Source organism: Cervus canadensis, chromosome 30, assembly GCF_019320065.1.
Source record: "Cervus canadensis isolate Bull #8, Minnesota chromosome 30, ASM1932006v1, whole genome shotgun sequence".
NCBI classification, from domain to species: domain Eukaryota; kingdom Metazoa; phylum Chordata; class Mammalia; order Artiodactyla; family Cervidae; genus Cervus; species Cervus canadensis.
This window is the reverse complement of record NC_057415.1, coordinates 32,224,996-32,251,122: the sequence shown is the minus strand read 5'-3', so window position 1 is coordinate 32,251,122 and position 26,127 is coordinate 32,224,996. Positions and strand designations below refer to the sequence as shown.

The following is a 26,127-nucleotide window of genomic DNA, read 5'->3' as shown; positions in this document are numbered from 1 at the left end:
GTCCAGAAACATGATGAACCAACAGATGAATAACTTCTTTTCCCAGATATACTATTCATCAGTGTAAATCAATAAATATTCCTTGAACTGAAGAATATTTGAGTAATCAAATTAAAAATGTTAACTAAATAACAGATGAACCTTGGTGAAATTTTGCAATTTGAAGGATAAGGAAAGTAGTATAAATAGATTATGGTATTTTAAAAAAATTGAAGTATAGTTGATTTACAATGTGTTAATTTCTTCTGTACCCCAAAGAGATTCAGTTATACATAAATGTATGTATATGTGTGTGCATTCTTTTAAAAATTCTTTTTCATTTTAGTTTATCACAGGATATTGAATATAATTCTCTGTGCTATATAGCAGGACTTTGTTGTTTATCCATTCTATATTTATTTCTGGTTTGCATCTGCTCCCAGACTCCCAATCCATCTCTCCCTCACCCCCAACCCCTTGGCATCCACAGGCTTGTTCTCTATGTCTGTGAGTCTGTTTTTGTTTCATAGATAGGTTCTTGTGTCATATTTTAGATTCTACATATAAGTGATATCATATGGTATTTGTCTTTATCTTTCTGACTTACCTCACTTAGAATGGTAATCTCCAAATCCATTCATATTGCTGCAGATGACATTATTTTGTTCTTTTTATGACTGAGTAGTATTCCTGTGTGTGTGTGTGTGTGTGTGTGTGTACACACCACATCTTCCTTATCCACTCGTCTGATGAACACATAGGGTGTTTCCATGTTTTGGCTATGGTGAATAATGCTGCTATGAAAATAGGGGTGCACATATCTTTTTGAATTACAGTTTTGTCTGGGTAGGTGCCCAGTAGGACTCCTGAATCACCTGGCAACTCAAATTTACTTTTTTGAGGAACCTCTTTGCTATTTTCCATAGTGGCTGTACCAATTTACAATCCCTAGGGCGTCTTGTTTGTACTTAATGTTTCCTAACATGGAAGAGAAACGTACATGGAAAACAAGTTGAAACACTGGCATAATTTACTAATTTTCTGCTCCCTGGAGGAAAGTGCCTTTGATAGAATCATAATAGGTATCAATTCACAGAATCAAATTTTTATTAAAAGATGACTTATGAGTTTCCCCAGTTGCTGTCTTCAGTCAAGGTTGGCCACAGTGAGTAATTGCAGCTCAGGTTGTGCTGAGGTTGGTGTTATATCTACATGTAGTTTAATTAATGGAGCCCAAGGGCATATATTGTACCCACGTCAGCGTTGTTGTAACCTCTCTTTTTCTTTCAAGATCATTTTTCAAAGCAGTTCTCTTGTGGTCTAACTTGGAGGGTGTGGGGAGAGGGGATTGCAATCTTGTGTAATGGTGATGGATCTCGGGTGTTAGAACAACGTTACACAACCCTGCATTTTTATCATTCTAATGACTCTTACTGGACAAGGGAAGCTTACTTCCCTGCCAGATATTTATACAAACTAATCAGAGCTTGATACAATACAGATGGTGATAACCTTTCGCTATACAAAGTTCACATTGAGTTTTTTGTTGGCCACAAAGGGTTTGCCTCATTCAGTATTCTGGACAAAAAATTCCATTTCTTAAATGCTTTTCAAAGGATTGCAGATGATGTAAACTATTTCAGGAACACTAAGAGGAGAATCCAGAGTTGGTCCTCTACCACATTCCACCAACATTACCACAGATCTATTTACTTTTTAAATCTGTGGGATGAAAAAATGTTTCTATTGAATTATGTCCTTATTCAAGTATGATGAAGCCCAGAGATTGGGGGAGGGGTAAATTATTTTCAGTAAATCATCCATTCCCCCACCTCCATCGTTAAAGTGCATTCCAAACCCAGATCTTGTGTAATTCTTTGCTTGGACTTCTAGTCCTGCTATTTTTCTTACTATTTTAAGCTTAATATATTGTCTTGCCAACAGATATAATGGTTCCCGTAACAGCAGTTCTGTGCAAGACAAGAAAAAATAGAATCACAGCTTAAAGGGTTTTCTATGTAGTAAGTAGTACAGCCAGAACTCTCTGCAAATCCTAACCTGGATATTAAGGAATGTTATTGACAGGAGTTAAATTAAGATTAATATTGCAAGATGGTATTTGTGTCAGAAGGATGATAACAGCACACAAAGAAAGCTTTATCTTTTTTGTGCAAAACAACATGTAGCACACCCACATACACACACACATGCTGTATATTCCCACTGCTCATTTAAGACCAACCTACTCAAGTAACTCTCTCCAGCAAATCCTCAAGTTTATCTGCTTCACTTATTCATTCATTCATTCATTGAATAAATATTTATGAGCATATACTCTGTGCCAGGCACTATCAAGAATATCATACCAAAAAAAAAAGTTTACATTTTTTCCTCTTCTCCTCTCCATCACAGTTGTCACTCTTTCGGTGTCTTGCTTACCATTGATTGCCACGGCCTTATAGAAGGGAGAGAGAAGATGAGCAAAAGCTTTTAGGGGATGTCCATAGAGTTTAGGTTATAACTTCCAAGTCGAACAACTCAGAAAAACTTTATCACTTTAAGTAAAGGGCAAGGGTGGTGTAAGCACAACTTGCCCACATCTTGACGTACTAGAGCTAGGGGTTACCCTTTGAAACATATGTATAACTTTAAAGACACATAAAATAATGTCTCACTTCTTGCCATCCATAACAGATAATTGGATTTTTCCCCAGAGGTAACACTGAACTAAAAAATGTGTGTGTGTTTCAGTTTATTTCAGTTATTATTTATATTGAGAGGACTTTTTGCTTGAGTTGTGTGCTAAGTGAAAATGTAAGTACACATACACACACACATATATATGTATCATAATTGATAACTCCAATTATTACTTTTATTGATATACTTCTTTGGCCAGAAGGATAGAAGGAATCATTCTTCAGACTGGCTTCTGATTCACTTTCTTATGTCTTTATAGCATTTAAGAGCTTCTTTGCTTTCTATCATAACAGGATATTCCAAGCTCATGTTGTATATTTCTTGACCTGAATCAATCATTTGTTCAAGAATTCTTGGTTCCTCTCAGTGGTAAATGGTATTTGGAGATAGTGGTCAGGGTTCTACGGATGGTCATTTCTCATGAGGCTGGTCCTTGATTCTGTCTTTTTTCTTTTTGGCCTCTGTGTATTTGAAGAATTTGATAAACTAACTCTCAAGCTGTATTGGAGAAGAGAGTTTTCAAGGTTAACTGCAAGCTTTTTAAAAGTGAAAATAAAAGGATGTTAGACTTTCCTCACCAGATATGAAAAAAATACTATGAAGGTGTGGTAACCAAAACTATGTGATACTGACCAAGAGTAGGCAAATAAGTCAATAAAACAGGGGAAAAAAACAGGTCAGTCAATAAATGATTTGAGGAAAATGGCTTCTGAAGTTGGATAAAAATAAAGGAAATATCTACTTCACATCAAAGAAAAGTATATGGATTTAATAATTTTTTTAAAGAAAAAAGAAATATTAGAGAAAAGAATATGAGAATATTTTAACAGACTTCGGGAGGGGAAGCTTTCTAAAGCAAGAAGAGACAACAGGTAAGGTTACACCAAGAATTTTGGACCAAGCGCTGGCTGCACCATGGGCTTCTATTTATTGACTGCTATTCACTGAGTGTGTACCATTTGCCAAGCAACATGCAAGACGTTGGGAATTAAAGAATTGAAAAAATAGACAAAAGTACCTGCCTTCAAGGAAGTTACATCTGGGGACCAGACTAGGCTTTTGTCTAAGTTGTCCTTGACTTTGTCACCTCTGAATACATTTGAGCTGGGCTGTAAGGAGGTTGGATCAAGTGACCTCCTTCTCTCCCTCCACCTGCCCTTCATCGTCAATCTTTGTCTCTTTCTCTAAATAAGATAGAGTTCCAAAGAGTTTTTTCTGCCTGTTTTCTAAGATATCACAAGGTTCCATCAGGAAGAGAAACTGTGTTTATTAAAAAGGAAAATATTTCTCTATCCACCAATGAAGATCTTTTTCCAGTCTTTTTTTTCTTTTCTAATACCAACTGTCATTTCTATTTGGAGACTCCACCCGATGACATAAAACTTCAAGCAAACTCAAAATGAGACATTTCTCAAGTGCTGCACTGTTGGAAACTGAGCCACATTCAGGAAGGTTTTCCTCTTCCCTTTCACGTTCTAGTTGAATCTGCGCTTTGGAAAGCTTCTGCAACGCTGCAGCATGGGAGGAGTTGTCCACCTCTCAGCCCTGACACACTCTGCATGTTCATCCTCTGGAACTGTCTCAGTTCTCTCCTCAGTGGTCATGATGATCCTCTTTGGTCATCTGCATATGGGTTTGTCATCTCTGTCACCCTTGGTACAGTTGTATCCTAGGGCTTCCAGGATTTCTTCCAGGATTTCTCCTCTCAGGCAGTCTGAGAGAGGCGTGGCTTCCATGGTCCATGCTGTTAGCCACTCAGTTCAGTTCAGTCGCTCAGTCATGTCCGACTCTTTGCGACCCCATGGACTGCAGCATGCCAGGCCTCCCTGTCCATCACCAGCTCCTGGAGTTTACTCAAACTCATGTCCATTGAGTCAGTGATGCCATCCAACCATCTCATCCTCTGTCGTCCTCTTCTCCTCCTGCCTTCAATCCTTCCCAGCATCAGGGTCTTTTCAAATGAGTCAGTTCTTCATATCAGGTGGCCAAAGTATTGGAGTTTCAGCTTCAGCATTAGTCCTTCCAGTGAATGTTCAGAACTGATTTCCTTTAGGATGGACTGGTTGGATCTCCTTGCAGTCCAAGGGACTCTGAAGAGTCTTCTCCAACACATCCTCAATATTGCAGGGCTGCTCCAGAAGTCTTCATATTGTCCCGAATCTCTCTTCTAAGTCTCTCCAGGAATATACAAGACTCTTCAGATCCTCTTCCCTTGAACATCCCACATAGTTACGTTCTATTGCATCATATCACTGTGACTAGTGGCACTTCTGTGGGACTTAGAACTATCCCAAATAAGCACATGGAATGAGGACTCATATATCCCTATGAGTGAAGTCGCTCAGTCGTGTCCAACTCTTTGCAGCCCCATGGACTGTAGCCTATGAGGCTCCTCCGTCCATGGGATTTTCCAGGCAAGAGTACTGGAGTGGGTTGCCATTTCCTTCTCCAGGGGATCTTCCCAACCCAGGGATCGAACCCAGGTCTCCTGCATTGTAGGCAGATGCTTTACTGTCTGAACCACTAGGGAAGCCATGCGTCTCTATGCCCATCTCCATAAAGGGATGGCAGTCATGCTCCTTCTGTGACTGAGCTGGTGGACGTGGAGAGTTTGGTGTAGAGCAGAGAACCTCACAGCAATATCTAAAATCTCTTGTTCTCCTAGAACTCTCTTTCTCTCCTTGGAGTTCTTTTCTTTATTATTTTTTTACTTGTTACACAATTTTTAAAGGTTACATTCCATTTACAGTTACTATAAAATATTGGTTGTGTCCCTATGTTGTATAATAAATACATCCTTATAGCCTAGCTTACACCCAGTAGTCTGGACTTCCCACTCCACTAGCCTTTTATTGTCCCTCCCTTTGTCTCCTCACTGGTAACCACTAGTTTGGTTTTTAAACTAGTGGTTTTAACCACTCCTCTATATCTGGAAGTCTGCTTTTTTTTTTGTTATATTCACTAGTTTATTGTACATTTTAGGTTCCACATAACACCATATCATATTTGTCTTTCTTGTCTGACTTATTTTACTTAGCCTAGTGCCCTCCAAATCTATCTGTGTTTTGGCAAGCATCAAATTTTCTTTCTTTTTTATGGATATGTAGTATTGCATTGTGTGTAGGTATACCACTTCTTTTTTATCCATTCATCTGTTAACACTTAGATTGGTTCCTGATCTTGGCATTTGTGAATAATGCTGCTGTGAACTTTGAGGTGCATGTATCTTTTCAATTTTTTTTCTTTTATTCTTTTTTTTTTTTTTTTGCTTTCTTCAGATAAAGACCCAGGAGTAGGGTTGCTGGAACATATGGCAGTTCTGTTTTTTTTAGATTTTTGCACAACCTCCATATTGTCTTCCACAGTGGTTGAACCAATTTACAACCCCACCAGCAGTGTACATGTGTTCCCTTTTCGCCCCGTTCTCACCAATATTAGTTACTTCTGTTTGTCTTGAGGAGAGTCATTCAGAGGTTCTTTTCTTGTCTGGAGTGAGGAATTAGCTCTCATGTACTGAGTATTCATTCCAAATCTTTTGTCACTCATCAAGAGGGTAGATTTTTAGGCTTTAAGAGCCAAGAACTTTGATGTAGACAGTAAACAGATCTTATTATGATTAGCTTATGCCAATAAATTTGAAGCTAAATGGGGGGGAAAACACACTGAGAATTTTGAGACTGTCGATTGAGCCCCTTGATGTGTGTACTTGGTAAATGTCTCCATCAGTATCCCACGTTATCCTGCATCACACACCTGTCCTCAGGTCCTGCTTCAGTATGGTCCCTCGGCACTATTTGTTTTTCTTTATTTCACTTTTTTTTTAGTTGAAGTATATAGTTGATTTACAATGTTGTGCCAATCTCTGCTGTACCACAAAGTAACTCAGTTGTACACGTGTATGCATTCTTTTTTCATATTCTTTTCCGTTGTAGTTTATCACAGGATATTGAGTATAGTTCCCTGTGCTGTACATTAGGACTTTGTTTATACTTCGCTTGGTTTTTGCGAAGGAGTGGATTGAAGTGTTTGAATACCTTTTCTCAAAATGCTGGCTTTCCAGATGTTTTCCAGAGTAATTTTTAGTTTGTTTATAAATTCAGATTTAACAGCATTATCTTTTGCTCACAGACTCTAAAACAAATTGGCAGCAATGACTGAATTAGAATAAATACTTCTTAATTATGTACCAATGAAATATGTACGTAGACATGAATCTTAAAATCTGAGAATCTAGAGCTTATAGTTGAGTCTGTCCCCTAAAATAAATTGAGGCAAAGTTATTTTTAAAATCATAATATCTCCTTTTAACATTAATAGAACCCTAGGTTGCAATGTTGCTGTTCTTGAATCACTGTCTAAAAACATGGAATTCTGTCTAAGAACTTGCCAGAAAATGTCCCCTGGTGCTTCGTTACCTTTCTGACCCATTTCTAATGAACAGCAACAATAACGAGTTTAATTATAAACCAGGTTCACCATTGGATCTTCTGTGCCTCTACAGTATGATATTACAAAACATCAATGGCAATAAAATATACACCTTTTTTAAAAGGTTTCATTTTTTTCTTTTTATCTATGAGAAGAAATAGCATATAACACTATAAAGCGTAACTCACTCATCCTAAAACATTAAAGCCCTACTGACAAATTGAGTGAAGCGGTAGTATTTTCTCATGAAGATAGGACACCACCAAAAAAACAGCTGATTTTTGTGCTAATACTGGGTGGTCCAAAAAAGATGAAGTGTTGAATCAATTCTCCAATTTTGGAAGAGCAGTGGAAAAACAAATAGAGGAAGCAAGTGAGCCATTGTTAACTCTGGAAAAGACGTATTCTGCTAAATTTTCTTCTGGTCCAGCTTTTAGTGTTTGATCATGAGGTGGTTCAGTTAGGTAGGTAAGTGGGTAACTAGCTAGATATGCTAGGAAGTAGATATATAGGAGTCAGATTTGGTCCAAATTTTGAGCCTGAAAAGCAATTTAAAAATAACCACAATTGATAATATTTATACAAATTCATTCTATAAACATTTGTTGCTCTTTATTAGCAAGCTCTATGCTAAGTAATTTTTATGGACTTCCACAGTGGCTCAAACAGTAAAGAATCTGCCCTCAATGAGGGAGACCTGGGTTCGATCCCTGGTTTGGGAAGATCCCCTGAAGGAGGGCATGATAATCCACTCCAGTATTCTTGTCAAGAGAATCCCCATGGACAGAGGAGCCTGGTGGGCTACAGTCCGTGGGGTCGCACAGAGTCGGACACGCTGAAGCAGCTTAGCACGCATGGCAATAATCATCGTGATGATGAGGACGCTGATGATGATACAAAATGCTTTTGAGTTTTATTATGGTTCTGTGAGAAGACCGTTGTAGGTGCTTATCTGTGCCTGTTTGTTTTACCCTCACTGATCGGTGTTCCATTCCCCACGCTTGTAGAATGTCAATGGTCAACACAAGCATGCCATTGCCTAAAAAGGGAGGCACAGAGTAGGGCACACAATACAGACTCATGCTAATTGTCTCTATTTTATTACAGCAAATTCTTCGTCATTCTAGAGAAAACTCAACAAAAGTTATATTTCTCATTACGGATGGATATTCCAACGGGGGAGATCCAAGACCTGTCGCGGCATTGCTGCGAGATTTTGGGGTGGAAATCTTTACGTTTGGCATATGGCAAGGAAACATTCGAGAGCTGAATGACATGGCTTCCATCCCAAAGGAGGAACATTGCTATCTGCTCCACAGTTTTGAAGAATTTGAGGCTTTAGCTCGCCGGGCATTGCATGAAGGTAATGGAAGCTTAATGGCACACCACAGTGTCTTTATATGGGGGTTTCCTTCTTGCTTACTGCCTGAAACCCACCCCGTGGGGAAGACAATACCAAGCCCTATGGGGTCTTTGCTGAGCATGATAGCCATGTGTCTCTTGTGTATTACGAGATGTGTTGAACTTCATAAGTAGAGATGACCCTCTGACCTTGCGACAGGAGTATTTGTTTTGTTTTTTAACAGCTGTGATATATTTTCACTAAAATATCCATATGCTTCCACCTGGGACCATTAGAATCAGTGGAATGAATGGAGGTGTGTTTTAAGGCCACACACGGAGTCAGACACCTTGACTTAGATTTCATCTGCAGTTATCTGGAAGGATGAAGTAAACGTTGAGAGACAGACTTCGTGAATCTCACCAGAATGTTTCCAGAAATATTCATGAAGATTAGAGAGAGAGTAAATACTTAACACGTATTTATTGACCTGACAGTTTGAAGACTGATATGATATGCTTATGCTAAACCGAAGAGCAGTGAGAGCAACAGAGGATAGTATCAGTAAATCCATTCATTAAGTTCTTTGGACACTGTTCATAGTGATGTTCAGTTGAATGACTTAAGTCAGATGATGCACTTCCAGGTATAGTATGGGCATGTATGTTGCCATGATCCAGAAGAGAAAGTGTAGATTGGGAATAGGGGATCAAGGATATATCCTCAGACCAAAGCCATGGAGCAAATTAGGCTTGATCTTTCAGATATCCACGTGAAAGATTCAGTTTGATGGGTAAATCATGGCAACACAAGATTTCCTCACAATTAGTGATAAGCTTCCCTTGTGGCTCAGATGGTAAAGCCTCTGTTGCAATGTAGGACACCCAGTTCAATCCCTGGGTGAGGAAGATCCCCTGGAGAAGGGAATGGCTACCCACTCCAGTATTCTTGCCTGGAGAATTCCCTGGACAGAGGAGCCTGGGGGGCTATAGTCCATGGGATCACAAAGAGTTGGACACGACTGAGTGACTAATATACACACAAAAGAAGTGAGTCAGCCCTACTGTAGTTTCAGCAGAAGAGTTTGGAGCAGCATCTCAGGCTGCCTATGGACATAGCAAAAAAAGTCCCAGCCAGTCAACTAGTAACTGAGCGGCTTTGACAGATTATTTGACTTTTGTACTCCTTAGATTTCTTGTTGATGAAATAGGATACAAGATGAGTACCTACTTCATAGGTTTGTTCCAAGGATTACATGGATTAACACACATAAAGTGACTAGAAAACTTACTGAGGGCTTATAATACTAAGCTGTCAATAACTGTCCCTTATTGCTGTTACTTTAGGCAATTTATCTAACATCTATGACCTTCAGTTTCATCTGCTTTTAAAATGGAGCTATTATAACATGTGCCATATAGTTTTGTCAAGAGGACTAAATAAAATATTTAAATTTCACCAATGTAATATTTGGCACTTGGCAGAAGTTCACCACGTGGGATTTTTTTCTGTTTGTCCTATTCTCTGGGAAAAGTGATATGTTGAGTGGGAAGACAGAATGGCTGTTGCACTAGATGGGATTATGAAATTATGAGTGTTATTAGCTGTGTCGTCGAGGACTTTTTTCCAGTCCTACCAGCCTTCTGTCTTACAGGACAGGGCCCTTCTGCCCTGATGTGAGCCAGAAACTGGATGGGACAAAATCCTTCAAGGAAAGGATTTTGGTTACCATATTGCAACAGGGTTTTGAAAGGCATAACTTTTATTACTGTAAACTAGTATCTAAAAATGTGTACTACTCTGATGGAGTTTCCAGATTCCATCAGAAGAGATCTTGTTTTTTTCTGAAAAACATCATCAAAGCAAAAGAAATTAACCTCATTTCCCCTGTCTTGATGTTCTCTGAAGTTGGATTCTTTTTTTTTTCAATAGTTTTTTATTTTCATACAATTGTTAAAGGTTACTTTCCATTTACAGTTATTGGAACATACTGGCTATATCCCCCATGTTGTACAATACATCCTTGTGGCTTTATTCATATCCAGTAGTTTGTACCTCTCGGTCCATCACGCCTCTATTGCCCATCCTCCTATTGGTAACCACTAGTTCGCTGTATTTTTGGGTCTGCTGAAACTACTTTCAATTTGGATGGGTCCACTTTTTAGATTCTGAGGGTGGCTCCAGTGGTAAAGAACCCACCTGCCAGCACAAGAGACTTAAGAGACACAAGTTCAATCCCTGAGTCAGGAAGATCCCCTGGAGAAGGAAATGGCAACCCACTCCAGTATTCTTGCCTGGAGAATCCCATGGACAGAGGAGCCAGGAGGGCTACAGTCCACAGGGTCACAAATAGTTAGATATGACTGAAACAACTTAGTGCACTTTTGGCCTCAAGACTGTCCGTGTTTGTGGCCATTCTCAGAGGACATAGGTTCCAGAATAATAACTTTCCCGATGTGCAACTTGTTCATTTATCTCTCCCAGACCTAAATGCCAGTGCACCAGTCTTATAGCTACATTTTCCTGCTCCCTAGACTGCCAGATCAACCTGTGTCCCAGAGCTAATTCCTAGGTGCCGGTGTTGCAGACCTTGTACCCATACCACAATCTATTGCATGAGCTTTAATAGGGTATTTGGTTGCACTAGTCTCTTTCCCTTAGTGCTGGAATCTTCCCTTTACTTAGTCCCTATTATTGCTCAGGTCTTAATGTGTTGAGAGAGATGTTCCATAACTGAGGCCATCACCTGTCTCTTTTCTGGGTATTCATTAGCAGTTCATGTATGTTGCTGAAACTCACCCATCTGAGTTCCTCCTGTGATCCCATCACTGTATCTGGGCCTAGCACCATGGACCTAGTACTAAAATTTAGGCTGAGACTTTTGAACCTCTTCCACAGGGTACATAGAACTTACTGTGTGCCTTATTCTAGGCCATCGATTCTTGGTAAGTCGCAATCAACTTTACCCTGCCCTGTTAAGTCACTTTCAGAACAGGACAGCTCTACCTGAGTTGTTGAATTCCCAGCATGGCTCACTTTAGAGCATGGCTTGAGTAAGATTAGTAACGGTCACCTTTTACATGTGAAAATTTATTTAAAATTGAGAGACAAAGCAGATCCTAGTTCTATGATTCAACTTGTGTGGTGCCATTGTTTCAGTCTTTAATCAAATAATTATAGAAGTAAAGATATGTGTTTTAAGTCAGTTGCCCGCAATCAACACCTTTAGGCAGCAGTCAGGGCTGCAGCTTTTTGTTTATTTGAGCAGGGACTCTAGAAATCTGGTTTCTGCTGCCTGACCTCATGCTGGTGGGGAAGCCAGGAGACTGACCTGGAGAACCGACTGCAGAACTTCCTGCTGCATCTGGAGATTCCTCACTGAAACGACTCAATTTCTGCCTGACCCTGCCTGGCCTGGAGAACTGAGGATGAGGTCCCAGACTGAAAGAGCTGAACCGGCTGCCCCAAATCCCCAGCCTGTACTTGTGCAAATCACACACTTTCCTATTCGGATGGGAGTGGGGAGCGATTGGGAATTTGACGGAAATGAAAAGATATTTCCTTGTAACAAGAGAATGTAACATTCCACTGCTCATTCCTTCTTCTTTTTTTTTTTTTTTTTTATGACCTCCCTGTCATATGTGCTTGTAGATCTGCCTTCTGGGAGTTTTATTCAAGAGGATATGTCCCATTGCTCCTATCTATGTGAAGCCGGCAAAGACTGCTGTGACCATATGGCAAGCTGCAAATGTGGGACTCACACGGGTCAGTTTGAGTGCATCTGTGAGAAGGGGTATTACGGGAAAGGTCTCCAGTACGAATGCACAGGTGAGTGTCTGGTCTGTGGCAACTATATCGGTCGGTTGCCTTGTTGCTCTGTAGGAATGGAGCCCCACGCTCAATGGCTTAACCACTAAGAATTTATAGTTGTGTTTTTTTTTTTTTTAGATTTCTTTTTTTAATGTGGACCACTTTTAAAGTCTTTATTGAATTTGTTACAATATTGCTTCTGTTTTATACTTTGTTTTTTTGGCCAAGAGGCATGTGGGATCTTAGTTCCCCAACCAGGGATGGAACCTGCACCCCCTGCATTGGAAAGCAAAGTCTTAACCACTGGACCACCCGGGAAGTCCCAAGAGTATTTGATATTGCTCATGAATCAGTGAATCAGTTTGGGCAGCACTTTTGGTCCTCAGCTGTGGTGACTTATTACATTTGTCATTGACCGTGAGGAGGGTTGGCTGCCCTGCCGATCTTACCTGAGTTCTCTCACCTGTTTGGGCATCAGCTGGCTGGAGGCTTATCTAAAATGGCTTGCCCAGGATCTCTAGGGTGTTGTTCATGTGGCCTGTCAGACTCCATGAGGCCAGCCCAGTCTTGTTCACGTGGTGGGCACAGAGTTCCAAGACAAAGTAGAAGGCTTCTAGGACGTCTTGAAGCCTAGAACCAGATCTGGGAAGGGGGAAGGTTTGGAGTTTTTTATTTGTAATCAGTCAATAGCCAAATCGTCAAACTATGCTTCAGCCTCTGTAAGAAACTGAAACAAGTGGGATTCTGGTCCTCAGGGCACCTGGAGCTTGTGGGATTGTCACAAAAAAAATGTAAAATTCACTTTATGGTCTTTTAGCGCCTCATAAGTCTCCACGAAGGAACATCAAAAAGCTCTTAAAAAAAAAAAAAAAAGCTTTAAAAGTGACATCACTTCAAAATGGAATTCACTTCTTTGACATCTGTAGTTTTACCTTCTCTAGGTTTCCTTACCACAATATCTTTGTCATTTTAATATTTTGTTAGAAAAACAACTTAGGATTCTTGTGTTTTAAATTATATTTTAGGAAATATCGAATATTTAGAAGTAGTGTGTGGTTTTTCTGTGATAGCATTTTATTTGTTCTGTTTTACTTAAAAAGCAGCATGGTTTTTAGAGGTTTTATTGTTTTTTTTTTAAAACAATTCTTCCATGGTTTGCTGCTTGGGAAAAATGTATTCCCATGGAAATTAACACCCACCAGGAGAATTTCCGGGCAGTAGGTTTGCTTTATACTGTCCGGTGTGGTCTTTCACTGTTGTTTCATGTGAACATTGTTTCATTTTGACATTTGGAAGGTAGGTAGGTCTGCTCTGTAACACAGAAACGTGGTTCTTCCAGGGTTGAACTTCCCAGCTTTGACCTGATCTGTTTTTCTCTCTTTTCTTCTCCTTGTGGAGCATTTCTTTTTGCTTTTTCTACTTGCTGTTACTTTTTTTTTAGAAATTGAAGTGTAGCTGATCTATAATGTTGTTAGTTTCTGCTGTCCAGCAAAGTGATTCAGTCATACATATGTACATTCTCTTTTTTAATCCTCTTTTCCATCGTGGTTTATCACAGGACACTGAATATAGTTTCTTGTGCAGTACAGTAGAACCTTGTTGATCCTTTCAATATATAAGTGGTGGCATCTGCTAGTCCCAGTCTCCGACACTGACTTTCATTCTCATTGCCCCTCATCTCCCTTCCCCCAGTTTCTTCTCCTCCTCCCCTACCCCCCTCCCACTGGCGCTGATCCCATCTGGCGAACACCCTTCCTGGGTGCGAGCATCCATGCTTGCCCAGCAGAATCACTCCTTTCTTGGCCCCACTCCCATTCCACCCAGCAGGATTTCTCATTTAAGCGGGGGAAAAAAGTGGGGGGTGTAGAGAGTCTGCCCAACTGCCTCTGAGTTGGCAAAACGCCTCCCCTTGAGTCTTCCCACACTTCCATGAACAGCGCAGCTTGGCAGCCTCCCCGACGCCCCCTCCTTCCCTCCGCCCGTCCGAGCCCACCAAACACAGTCAGAAGCTCTGGGTTTCTTTGCTGCATGCTGTAGTCAGCATGTCTGTTTCCGTGTGGTCCGAGACTGAGCTGCTCCCTGCCAATAAACCACTGCCGAGTGGCTGCCCAGCAGCTTTGGCCATGCTGTGCCCAGCCCCTGCTGCTCCTGGGCACTGTAATCTTGCATCCCAGGGGACAGGCTGCACGAAGAGAGGGAGGCAGATCACAAACCCACTGCCCCCAGTTACCCAAGTCTCTGTGGCTGCCACCAGTTGTGCATTCCAGGCTGCAAGGCACAGCTGTCTTTAAGATGTATGCAGTGGGTGGGCTCATCAGTGGAGCCTCAGCAGAGGGGACAGAAACACTTTGGCTGCTGGTTCCAGCCAAGAACACCAGGCACAAAAGGATTCATTTATCCATCCCTTTGCTTCAGTTAGTAAGCCTTCCTTATGTGCAAGATTTCAGCTAGATCCAGTTCATTGATATACAAGTTGCTGTTATCATCTTCAATATTTGTTTCTTAGGGATGGGAGAAAGTGGTATTGGAACTCCGAGTTGTGCTTTGCACACTTGTGGTAGGCTCTGCTCATCACTGACTTCTGCATACTACAAGCTAAGAAAATAATTTATAACCTTCCCATGACCTGAAAGACTCATTACTAGACTCTTACCGCTTGGAAAGGTAGAAAGAAATATTAGCTCTCCATCACCCAGTACTGAAAACCTGGAAGCCATGAGCCCCTTTTAAAATACATTTAGTTGAGAGATGTTCCTGAGCAGTTTCTCTGTGCCAGGCAGGGGTTCAGTGGGGGACCGATAGACATGTTCCCTACCTGCTAGGAACTTAAAATCTAGCTACACAAAGCAATTTGTAATCGCAGACTGTGCTGTGTTGATACAGTATGAAGAAGGGATCCCAGGGAAGGTTGGACTAATATCCTACTCTCTAAACCAAGATCTGAAGGGTGGCTCAAAGATAGTTATTTAATTGCTTCAGGAGAGAATGTTACCTTTCGTTCAGAATAGTTGGAATTCTGAGCATTTATCCTCATGTAGAAACAATGCCTTTCCAAAGCAAATCATTTCTCTTTAGAGCCGAAAGAAACCTTAGAGGTTATCTGCTCTAAACTCTTCTTTCTACAAGAGGAAATTGAGGTCTCAGGGAGAGATGAGTATTTTGCTCAAGAGGGCATATCCCACCCGCAATCAGTAGGACCCAGGAAGGGACCCAGGACATTTTTCCCTAAATCCTGTTTCCAAGATATCAAACTGCTTATTTTGCTTTTTTTTCTGAAAAACTTCTTGGATTCATTGCTTTTCAGAAACCATAAACACTGAATTGTACTCAAAGTATTTAGAAATCCAGAAAGACTGGCTCCCATTCAGCCTCTGATGCAAACTATGTCACTTTGAATGATTAATTCCTTCTAATTCTCTGTTTCTTCTGTAAAATGGGCTTCATAATGGTATAGTTTTATGTGTGTGTGTATATATGTGTGTGTGTGGATGTGTGTGTGTGTATTCTTTATCTTCTGAGCCACTGGGTGTGTGTATATATACACCCAGTGGCTCAGATGATAAAAAATCTCCCTGGGTCAGGAAGATCCCAGTGGAGAAGGGTTGGCTACCCACTCCAGTACTCTTGCCTGGAGAATTCCATGGACAGAGAAGCCTGATGGGCTACAGTCCATGGGGTCACAAAAGAGTCAGACATGACTGAGCAACTAACACTTTTAGTTTCACATGTGTGTGTGTGTGTGTGTGTGTATATATATATATATATATATATATGTATATGTACATAGTGGGTTAGCCAAAACATTCATTTAGATTGTTCTGTAACATTGTATAAAAAACCCAAACAAACTTTTTGACCAACCCAATATTTATGTATACTTAGGTATATCTGTAGATATGTGTGTGCATACATATCGATATATATCTGTAGATAGATAGATGGTTGGGTAATTGAGATAATACACCTGGAGTGCCTAGGACAGTATCTGGCTTGTCAGTTTTTAATCAGTGATAGTCATTGTTACGATATAATATTGTGAGAAAACTAATGAATGAACACTAAAATGCTAATCTCAAGAACGAGATACTGGAAGATAAAGGACAGCATCTCTTTTGTAAATCCTACTCTTCTGGGTGAGACTAGTGCCCTTAACCTGAGAAATTGTGCTGTCAGGAGGATACGGAGAATCCCTGCATGCAGGTGAGTACCATCAAGAAGCATTTCAGCTGCTAAAGGTGGACAGCCTATATTGACCTAATGAGTATCCAGTGAAAAGCAAGAATCCTGGGTGAGAAAAGGCAGTAGGATAATGTGCCATTGTATACTGAAGAAGAGATTGTTGGCTTGACTGGGGAAAAGTTATATGCTGAGGCAAACTGTATTTGTTAACTAACTTCATGGAAAAGCAGAATACTAGAGCTAGCTATAAGGGTCTTTTTCAACATTCACTTGGGAGATGAGGAAAGTGCATCCCACAAAGGAAGTTTTTCTTTTTCTTTTTTTTTAGTTGTAAATCAGTGCTTTATGAAAGGCTGTTGATATTTTGTCTTTTTAAATAAACTGACATAACTTATTTTCATTTATTGCAGGTATTTTGTATAATTCAGAAATTCAGGTATGGAATTTTAATACTACATGAGCAGGTTTAAAAGGTTAAGGAAATATCCTTCTAGGATTAGTTATTGAACTTAAGCTAGGGGAAGAAGATTGAAAACCTATGGAATCTAACAAAAAGAAGGGCTTCCAATTTCTAGCTCTAGGTTTGCTTTCTCATTCTTCACAGTTAACAAAGGCATTTGAAACTGATGAAGAGGCCAATGTTGATGATAGCAGTAAAAACTGATGATGATAATAATAATAGCTAATATCAATATTTTAGTGGCACTTACTGTATCTCGGGCTTCCCTGGTGGCTTAGCTGGTAAAGAATCTGACTGCAATGCAGGAGACCTCGGTGTGATCCCTGGGTTGGGAAGATCCCCTGGAGAAGGGAACCGCTACCCATTCCAGTATTCTGGCCTGGAGAATCCCAGGGACTATACATCCATGGGGTTGCAAAGAGTCGGACATGACTGAGTGACTTTCGCTTTACTATATCTCAAATATCATTTCAAGCATTGATATATATTAACTCTTTGATGTTCAAATAACTCTCAGGAATAGTGTTCTACTTTAGAGACAAGGAAACTAGAAGTCTGAGAGGTTAAGTAACTTATCCAGAGTCACACAGCTAATAAGAGCTGACTTATGAACCAAAATTGTCTGGCTCTGGAGTCTACCATCTAGCCACAGAAATAGACATTTAACAGATAAACACAATTAAAAATATAATTGCAAAATGCTGATAAGTATTAATTGGACCCTCATGAGATCATCAATATTTGTTTACTTTGAACCCACGAGGTGGCAGCTTCATGCAGTTCAATCTAATACAAGGCAGGAAAACAAGAGAATGAATGACAGAAAGGACTAACCTGATCTTGCCACTGCTTACAGTTTTTAAATTATTACTCATTTATGGAATAAGCTGGGCTTCCCTGGTGGCTCAGCTGGTAAAGAACCTGCCTGCAATGTGGGAGACCTGGGTTTGATCCCTGGGTTGGGAAGATCCCCTGGAAAAGGGAATGGCTACCCACTCCAGTATTCCAGCCTGGAGAATTCTGTGGACTGTATAGTCCATGGGGTTGCTAAGAGTCTGAGATGACTGAGCGACTTTCACTTCATGGAATAAGCTACAAGTTCCTTAGCAGAGCACAAAGGTTATATGATTTGACCTTTCTTTACCCTTTGAGCTAAAAGCTGGAACTAGTTATAGTTTCCCCAAAAAACCACATGATTTCATTGCTCAGACCTTTTTTCCTGCTTCTTCGAGTCCCCTTTTCCACCACAACCAACTATTTGCCTTGTCCCTACTTCATCAGACTAGTGATTTAACGGGCAGTGATTTTCTAGTTCACTGTGCATCTCCATTGCCTGCTTTAACAGTGCCCATCAAGAAAACAGATGTAAGTATGAGGCCAAGTTTAATACCAGAACCTTAAGCGAACAAAGAACTCATTATATAAATCAGAGGCAATTGCCTGGTGTCCACGTCTGCCTTGGGCACCATGGGATCCTTAGCACAAAGGCACGGGCTAAGACTTCTTAAGAATGTACTCAGTTTACTTGAATGCAAAATATTGACATTTGGTTAACTTTTGTCAACAATTAATCAAATACAGTGCATGGCAATGGTTAATTCCCTAGATGAGTCATTTTAAAAGGCTAGTTGTGCATAGCCAATGAACTCCTGCTGTAAATCCAAGCAGTTGCAGCTGTTGTGAATTTCCCCTCAAGGGATTCGAGAGACAGAGTATGGAGATAACAGGCATCTTGAGGACACTGCTTTGCAGGCATCGGCTCCGTTTCAGTGAATTTGGAATGGTGAGCAGGTTGAAAATTATACCTGGATGGGGGCCAAGGCTGAGGACCAGATAATGAGCCAAAGCCCCAGTTATATTATTTTTCATAAAAGGAGGATACACAATAGAAATGGAAACAGTGACATATTTATGTGGCAATATCTTATTACACATGTAAATATATGCACACAAATCCCCACCTTCACCCTGCACACACACTCATTTTCTTGCCTAACTACTGTATCATTTCTTTGGAAAGAGAAAGGACAGAGAGCTGTAGACATTCTTGAACAGAAACCAGAACATTTGGAAACCTTGTTCTCTGAGCAGAGCAGAGCTATTTTTTTTTTTCTCCCAGAAAACTTCCCTGGCTGTGCCTAATAATGGATTTGTAAGGTGTAAGGAATTTGTACAATGTATTCCTACTCAATTTTTTACGAGGGAATGTTGCTGGCATGTTGACAGTGGTTCTCATCAGCTTAAGGAGGATGGGTCATTGCTGCCTGGACTGGGCTAGTTAGTTTGGTTTGCCACTGAACGAGGTAGGGATTCAGTCCTGATGGTGCGTTTTCCAGCCCATCATAATTTTTATAACAGGACAACATGTATCATTAGACTGTCAGTGTGAAACACTACCCAACTTCAAAGTCAGAATACTGTATTTCAGTTCAGTTATTATCTTCTTCAGCTCTGTGGCTTCTATTTGGTACTTTCCTGTAGTTTCTATTTCTTGTTGAAGTTCTGTGTTCCCTCAGTTTTCTTCCAGTTTGGTGAGCATCTTTATGACTATGACTTTGAACTCTTTATCAGGCAAATTACTTATCTTTATTTAAGGTGTTTTTTTCCCCCCCGAAGTTTTGTCTTATTCCTTTGAATAGAATATGTTTCTCTGTTTCTTCATTTTCCTTGACTCTCTACATTGCTTTCTATGCGTTAGATAAAACAGCTCAGTCTCGAAGAAGTGGCCCCATGTAGGAGATGACCTGTATCTTTCAACCCTCCCCAGCTCTTGGTTGTCTCTTAAACTTTTGTGATTGTCCAGGCAGCTTATTTTGTTGTACTTTATTATTTAAAAAAAAATTTATTGGAGTCGAGTTGCTTTACGATATTGTGTTAGTTTCTACTCTGCAGTAAAGTGAATCAGCTGTACCTCTACATATATCCCCTCTTTTTTGGATTTCTTTCCCATTTAGATCACCATAGAGCATTATTGTGGAGAAGGAAATGGCAACCCACTGCAGTATTCTTGCCTGGAGAATCCCAGGGACAGAGGAGCCTGGTGGGCTGCCATCTGTGGGGTCGCCAGTCGGACACGACCGAAGCCACTTAGCAGCAGAGCGTTATTGAGTCGAGTTCCCTGTGCTATATAGGACAGCCTGTTTTAAAATTTTTAATGGCTCCCATTAGCTGAGGGTGTGCCAAAACCTGCAGGTGTTCCAATGGGGAGGACCTCAGTCAGCGCTTAGATGCAGGCTGTTTGGAATTCATACCTTCAGGCAGCGGCTTTTAAAGTATGCAAATACATACAGTCTACAAGTGGAAGACTCACTGGCTGCCAGAGCCGGGCCATCTGGAGGTGTCCCCAGGGTGGTAGTCACAAAAATTGGGGCTCCAGATGAGCGTCTAAACTCCTCTCCAGGAAGTATCAGCAAGGTGTGGAGAGGAGAGAGCAAGTAAAGATGGCATCCAACTGCCTGGGTTCCCTGAGAGCACCTCTCTAGGCCTCTGTGTGCTTGGCAAACCTGAGGCCACCCCTCAGGCTCCAGAAGAAGCAAACAGGCCTCTTTCATAGGAAGTCAGAGCAGTGTTTCATTCTATAATCTGTGCAGTGCCCTGGGGGTGCTAGCCTGCCAAGAACAGTCTCTCTGATTGTTACAAGGCCCAAAGGACTCCAAAGCACCCCCACCACCATCTCCAGAGCCAGGCAATCCAGGAGCATCTTCTGGGTAAAACCCGGCCACCAGAAACGTGTGAAGCCTCCCTCTGGGAGACACTGGCATTTTGGTTTGTCCAAGGAGAGCATGAAGTTAGCCCCTCCCCTTGGAGAGCTCTGGAAAGGATTGTAATTAGCACTTACACGTGGGTTTAATTAGAAACCTGCCCCTGGGGCTGCAGCAGAGCGGTTAATTAACAGAGAAAGTCTGTGTTCCCAGGGGCTATTGCCTCTTCCTGTCTCTTGGGGGCCGAGGTGGTTTAAGAACTTTTTCTCCATTGGTTGCTCTTTCTCCCTTGGGGAAGCATAAGCCCCACCCACTTCCAGCGCCCAGCGATCTATGGGTAGTGGCTGCGGAGCAGCCGCGAGAACTGGGGCACCGGCCACGTTTGAAAGCTCCCCTTTCGGAGGTGATGTGGCCCTAGAGCATAGCAGAGGGAGAGAATATAGATGGTGCCTGTTGGGAGAAAGAAGGAAATAAGAAAAAAAGATGGTATCCACTGGCCAGCGTGAGGAAGAGAAAGAGGGTAAAAGATGGTGTCCGCCAGCCAGCAGGCCCCTGTGTGTCTAAACTCAGACGCTTTGAGATGAGCAAATGAACTTGAGTCGTATCAAATTTGGATGCCTCCTGGACCCTCTGCCTCTGCGTTCAGCCCTGGGGCAGGTGAGTCATGAAAGACCCCATTAAGAGGCTTTTCTCAGTTCCTTATAATCTGTGGGTTTCTTGGACTTGAGCCCTGCTGGATTTCAAAGCTAAATGTTTTGGGATCTTGTCTCTCAGATGCAGGTGTTACAAGTCGGGAGCCTACTGTGGGGTTCAACTCCTCCCTCCTCAGGGAGCAGCTCCAGGTTTTGAGTTCTCTCTGATTTGTGGGCGGCCATGCAGGGATGGGGTTCATGATGAGGTTTTGTCCCAACTCCTCCTGTCTGCTTCTATGGGGGCTTTGTCTCTTTGGCCCAATGTTTGTGTCTGCATGCCCGGTGGTGTCCGACTCTTTGCGACCCCATGGACTGCAGCACGCCAGGCCTCCCTGTCCATCACCAACTCCCAGAGCCCACCCAAACTCATGTCCATTGAGTCGGTGATGCCGTCCAACCATCTCATCCTCTGTCGTCCCCTTCTCCTCCTGCCTTCAATCTTTCCCAGCATCAGGGCTTTTTCATATGAGTCAGGTCTTTGCATCAGGTGGCCAAAGTATTGGAGTTTCAGCTTCAAAATCAGTCCGTCCAATGAACACCCAGGACTGATCTCCTTTAGGATGGACTGGCTGGATCTCCTTGCAGTCCAAGGGACTCTCAAGAGTCTTCTCCAACACCACAGTTGAAAAGCATCAATTCTTCAGCCCTCAGCTTTCCTTATAGTCCAACTCTCACATCCATACATGACTACTGGAGAAACCATAGCCTTGACTAGATGGACCTTCCTTCTCTGGGGAATCTTCACAAACTAGGGATGGCGCCCGCATTGGCAGGCAGATTCTTTACCACTGTGCCACCTGGGAAGCCTTGCCCAATGTGTTGTAGTTGCTTAGACGGCCTTTAGGTTTTTTTCAGAGGAAGTTGTACCATATATATTATAGCTGCAGATACAGTGCGTGTTGTGGGAGGAGGTGACCCGGGAATCCTCCTCCATCACCGTCTTGAACGGAGACCTCCCAAAGTCAGTGTGTTGTTTTCTTTAGAAATATTCATAAAAATATACTCAGTATTCTGAAATTGTCAAAGAAAAAAAGGTTATGAACAATTCCTGCTTCTCATTGTAGAATATTCCTCGTTTCCTTCTCCTTTCCCCTAGTCACACTATAAGTAACTCTTTCCTATAGCAGTGAAAGGGAGACAGGGAAAACAGTTAACACCTGCTAAATAAGTAATCTTCAAATATTTTTGCTCATGTAAACACCGAAGAAAGATTGAAAATGTATGTGCCCCTCATTGCTTTTTAAGAGGCCATCCAAACTTTTCAACAGGGTTTTTAAAGATGGCATTTCCATAGTACTGTATTGATGTTTAAAAACCATTGTGCAACTATACTCCAATAAAACCGTTAAAAAGAATTCATTTGAATCTGTTCTAATGAGATGGATGAAACTGGAGCCCATTATACAGAGTGAAGTAAGCCAGAAAGATAAAGAACATTACAGCATACTAACACATATATATGGAATTTAGAAAGATGGTAACGATAACCCTATATGCAAAACAGAAAAAGAGACACAGAAGTACAGAACAGACTTTTGAACTCTGTGGGAGAAGGTGAGGGTGGGATGTTTCAAAAGAACAGCATGTATGTATCTATGGTGAAACAGATCACCAGCCCAGGTGGATGCATGAGACAAGTGCTCGGGCCTGGTGCACTGGGAAGACCCAGAGGAATCGGGTGGAGAGGGAGGTGGGAGGGGAGATCGGGATGGGGAATGCGTGTAACTCTATGGCTGATTCATGTCAATGTATGACAAAACCCACTGAAATGTTGTGAAGTAATTAGCCTCCAACTAATAAACAAAAACAAACAAAAAAAAACAAATGCAAACAAACAAAAAGAAAGAAAAGTACATGGTGCTTTTGAAAAGTGAACGAAGGGCAATTGTGTCAAGGTGCAATAGATGCTTTCTCTGGCACATCAGTTTAGGTAAGAGTACATAGGGATGCTGAAGTCCTGGAAATTGGCTAAGATAATTCATGCCATACCCACATGCCTCTCTTTTTTTTCCCCCATTTATTTTTTTATTAGTTGGAGGCTAATTACAATATTGTAGTGGTTTTTGTCATACATTGACATGAATCAGCCATGGATTTACATGTATTCCCCATCCCGATCCCCCCTCCCACCTCCCTCTCTACCCTCTTGCAAAGTCTTCGCCTTCTTATGTTCCTCATTTGCAGAACAGGAGGGGAATGTTCTGCAAATGAGGAATGTTAAATTTTCCTAATGTCATTCATTTCTGAAGATGTTAGTGTGCAGACCCAACTCTCCGGGAGCCCAGAACCCAACACACTCTCTGCTCCATTTTATTGCCAACAGTCATTCCATAGCACTCATTGCACTGTCCTTATCTGTCAAAGAAATGATTCAGAAATATTTTGCTGCTCTTTCCAGGCTACATTTAAAATAAACAGTTGCTTCTCAGTTGTAGCTTAGCATCTCCCGTGTTTTGTTCCCCGGGCTCTGCATGGAGTTGGTACTCACTAAATATGAGATGATGAGCCATGTTTGGATGGTAGCCAAAGTTAGCAATTTGAAAATGATAGCCCAATCTAGACAAAAGGACTGATGCTGAAGCTGAAACTCCAATATTTTGGCCACCTGATGTGAAGAACTGACTCATTGGAAAAGACCCTGATGCTGGGAAAGATTGAAGGCAGGAGGAGAAGGGGACGACAGAGGATGAGATGGTTGGAGGGCATCACCAACTCAATGGACATGACTTTGAGTAAACTCTGGGAGTTGGTGATGGACAGGCAGGCTGGGCGTGCTGCAATCCATGGGGTTGCAAAGAGTCAGAAACGACTGAGCGACTGAACTGAAGCTAGACAAAAGTCACGCTCAGAGAAATAATGGACCCGGTGAGCTTGCTAAATGCTGGCAATGCTGAGATATGTGATTGAGTCATGTGTGCGTGTGTGCTAGGTCACTTCAGTCGTGTCCAACACTCTGAGACCCCATGAGCTGTAGCCTGCCAGGCTTCTGTGTCCATGAGATTCTCCGGGCAAGAATACTGGAGTGGGTTGCCATGCCCTCCTCCAGAGGATCTTCCCGATGCAGGGATTGAACCTGTGTCTCTTATGTCTCCTGCGTTGGCAGGCAGGTTCTTTACCACTAGTGCCACTTGAGAAACCCTTATACAACCTTGTAAATCTATAAATAAATTGTTACAGATTGCAGTTAGTGGCATGAATGCTAGGGATGAATCCTAGTTCTGTCACTTCCTTGCTGGGTTTTTCTGGGCAAGTTTGTTGACCTCTGTGAACCTTAGTTTCTTAGTCTATGAAGTGGGGTTAATAAAGTAGGATTGTTACAAAAATTCAAGGAGATAGTATGTGTAAAAAGCATATTACAGTGCTTGGCGTATAGTAAGTCCTTGATTAATTTAAATCATGATGCTTTACCAGTGGTGGTTCTGAACAGAGAGAGGTTTTGCTCTTTGGGGACAGTTGGCTTTGTCTGAAGACATTCTTGATTGTCCCAGCTGGAAGGAACTACTGCTGTCTAGTGACTAACAGCCAGGGACACTGCTAAATAGCCTATAGTACACCAAACAGCTGTGACAAGTTCCAAATGTCCCCCTCTACTGAGGTTGAGACATCTGCTCTGTATTGACAAAGTGAATTAATGGTTTCATGAAAGACTGAGAAAACATTATCTCTTTTGAAAGTTTGATAAAAAAAAGATTAAAGCCATGCGATTCTATCAGGCTTAAATAATGTCTTGGGTATGAACATTACAGTATTTTATGCTCCAGCCTTCCTAGGCTTAAAGCCCTTTCATGGCTCCGAATTTATCCTCCTTTGCTTAGAATAGTCCATGCCTGTTCAGTTTTTACCAAGTCCATCAGGATTCTCAACAAACTCACATTTCTTATGAAACTTCCCCTTCCATTCCTTGTTGTCCTGGCACACTTTGATCTAGATTTTTTTGGTTCTCATAAATATCTTTTTTCTGTTAGCACTTACCACACAGTATCACCATTTTTGGTATGATTTTTTTCCTTTGATATTCTCTGAATCTCTTTAGGGGAGGATTATGTCCATGTCTCTCTCCCCCCCCCCCACTTTATTGCCTCTGCTACATGGCCATGAACTTGGAGTAAGCATTAATAAATTTTGAGTGAATGAATGAATGAGTAAATAAAGTAAATTGCATGTTAAGATACTAGAACACAGCATATGGAAACTCTGCTTGGTTCCCAACTTCCTGGGAATTTTCCATTCCTTTTTTAGAGAAATGAAGGTGAACAAGTCTACTGACCCTTAGAAGCACTGGCTAAGAATCAAAGTCAGCCATCTGGAAGCTCAAGTGCAACAGTAGGAAGTGGCTAATCACACATTTATGCCTTTCATGTTGTTTAGTTACACCGAGGTTACTTTACAAATTTAGTTCTAAAACCATGGTATTGTGTATCTATGTCTGTTTGTATGTGTAAAGCTATTTGCATGTATTGATAATTGATAGTTTGGGTAGTGTTTTAATTCATACCACAGTGAAGAGAACATTCCAGGATATTGTGAAGTTTTACCACTTAAGCATTAGTTAGCAAATACAAAGCAAACCATTATTGCTGAATGTAACATATGTTATTGGTGGTTGAATCCCTAAGGTGTATGTGACTTTGTGACCCTGTGGACTGTAGCCCTCCAGGCCTCTGTGTCCATGGGACTTCCCAGGCAAGGATACTGGAGTGGGTTGCCATTTCCGTCCCTAGGGGATCTTCCCAATCCAAGGATCAAACCCAGGTCTCCTGCATTGCAGGCAGGTTCTTTACCAACTGAGCCACCAAGGAAGCATATGTTCATGTTTGGGAAATTTTTCATAAAACC

The 26,127-nt window shown here is 41.4% G+C and overlaps 1 protein-coding gene across 1 annotated transcript in view; it reads left to right on the top strand.

Annotated features, from left to right (window-relative positions):
- The window catches only part of SVEP1 (sushi, von Willebrand factor type A, EGF and pentraxin domain containing 1), a 186,845-nt gene that overhangs the window by 23,814 nt on the left and 136,904 nt on the right, over nucleotides 1–26,127 (top strand). The window contains exons 2-3 of the mRNA XM_043453918.1: nucleotides 8,215–8,470; nucleotides 12,101–12,277. Coding sequence (XP_043309853.1) covers nucleotides 8,215–8,470; nucleotides 12,101–12,277 — 433 coding nt within the window. The remainder of the gene's footprint in view (nucleotides 1–8,214; nucleotides 8,471–12,100; nucleotides 12,278–26,127) is intronic.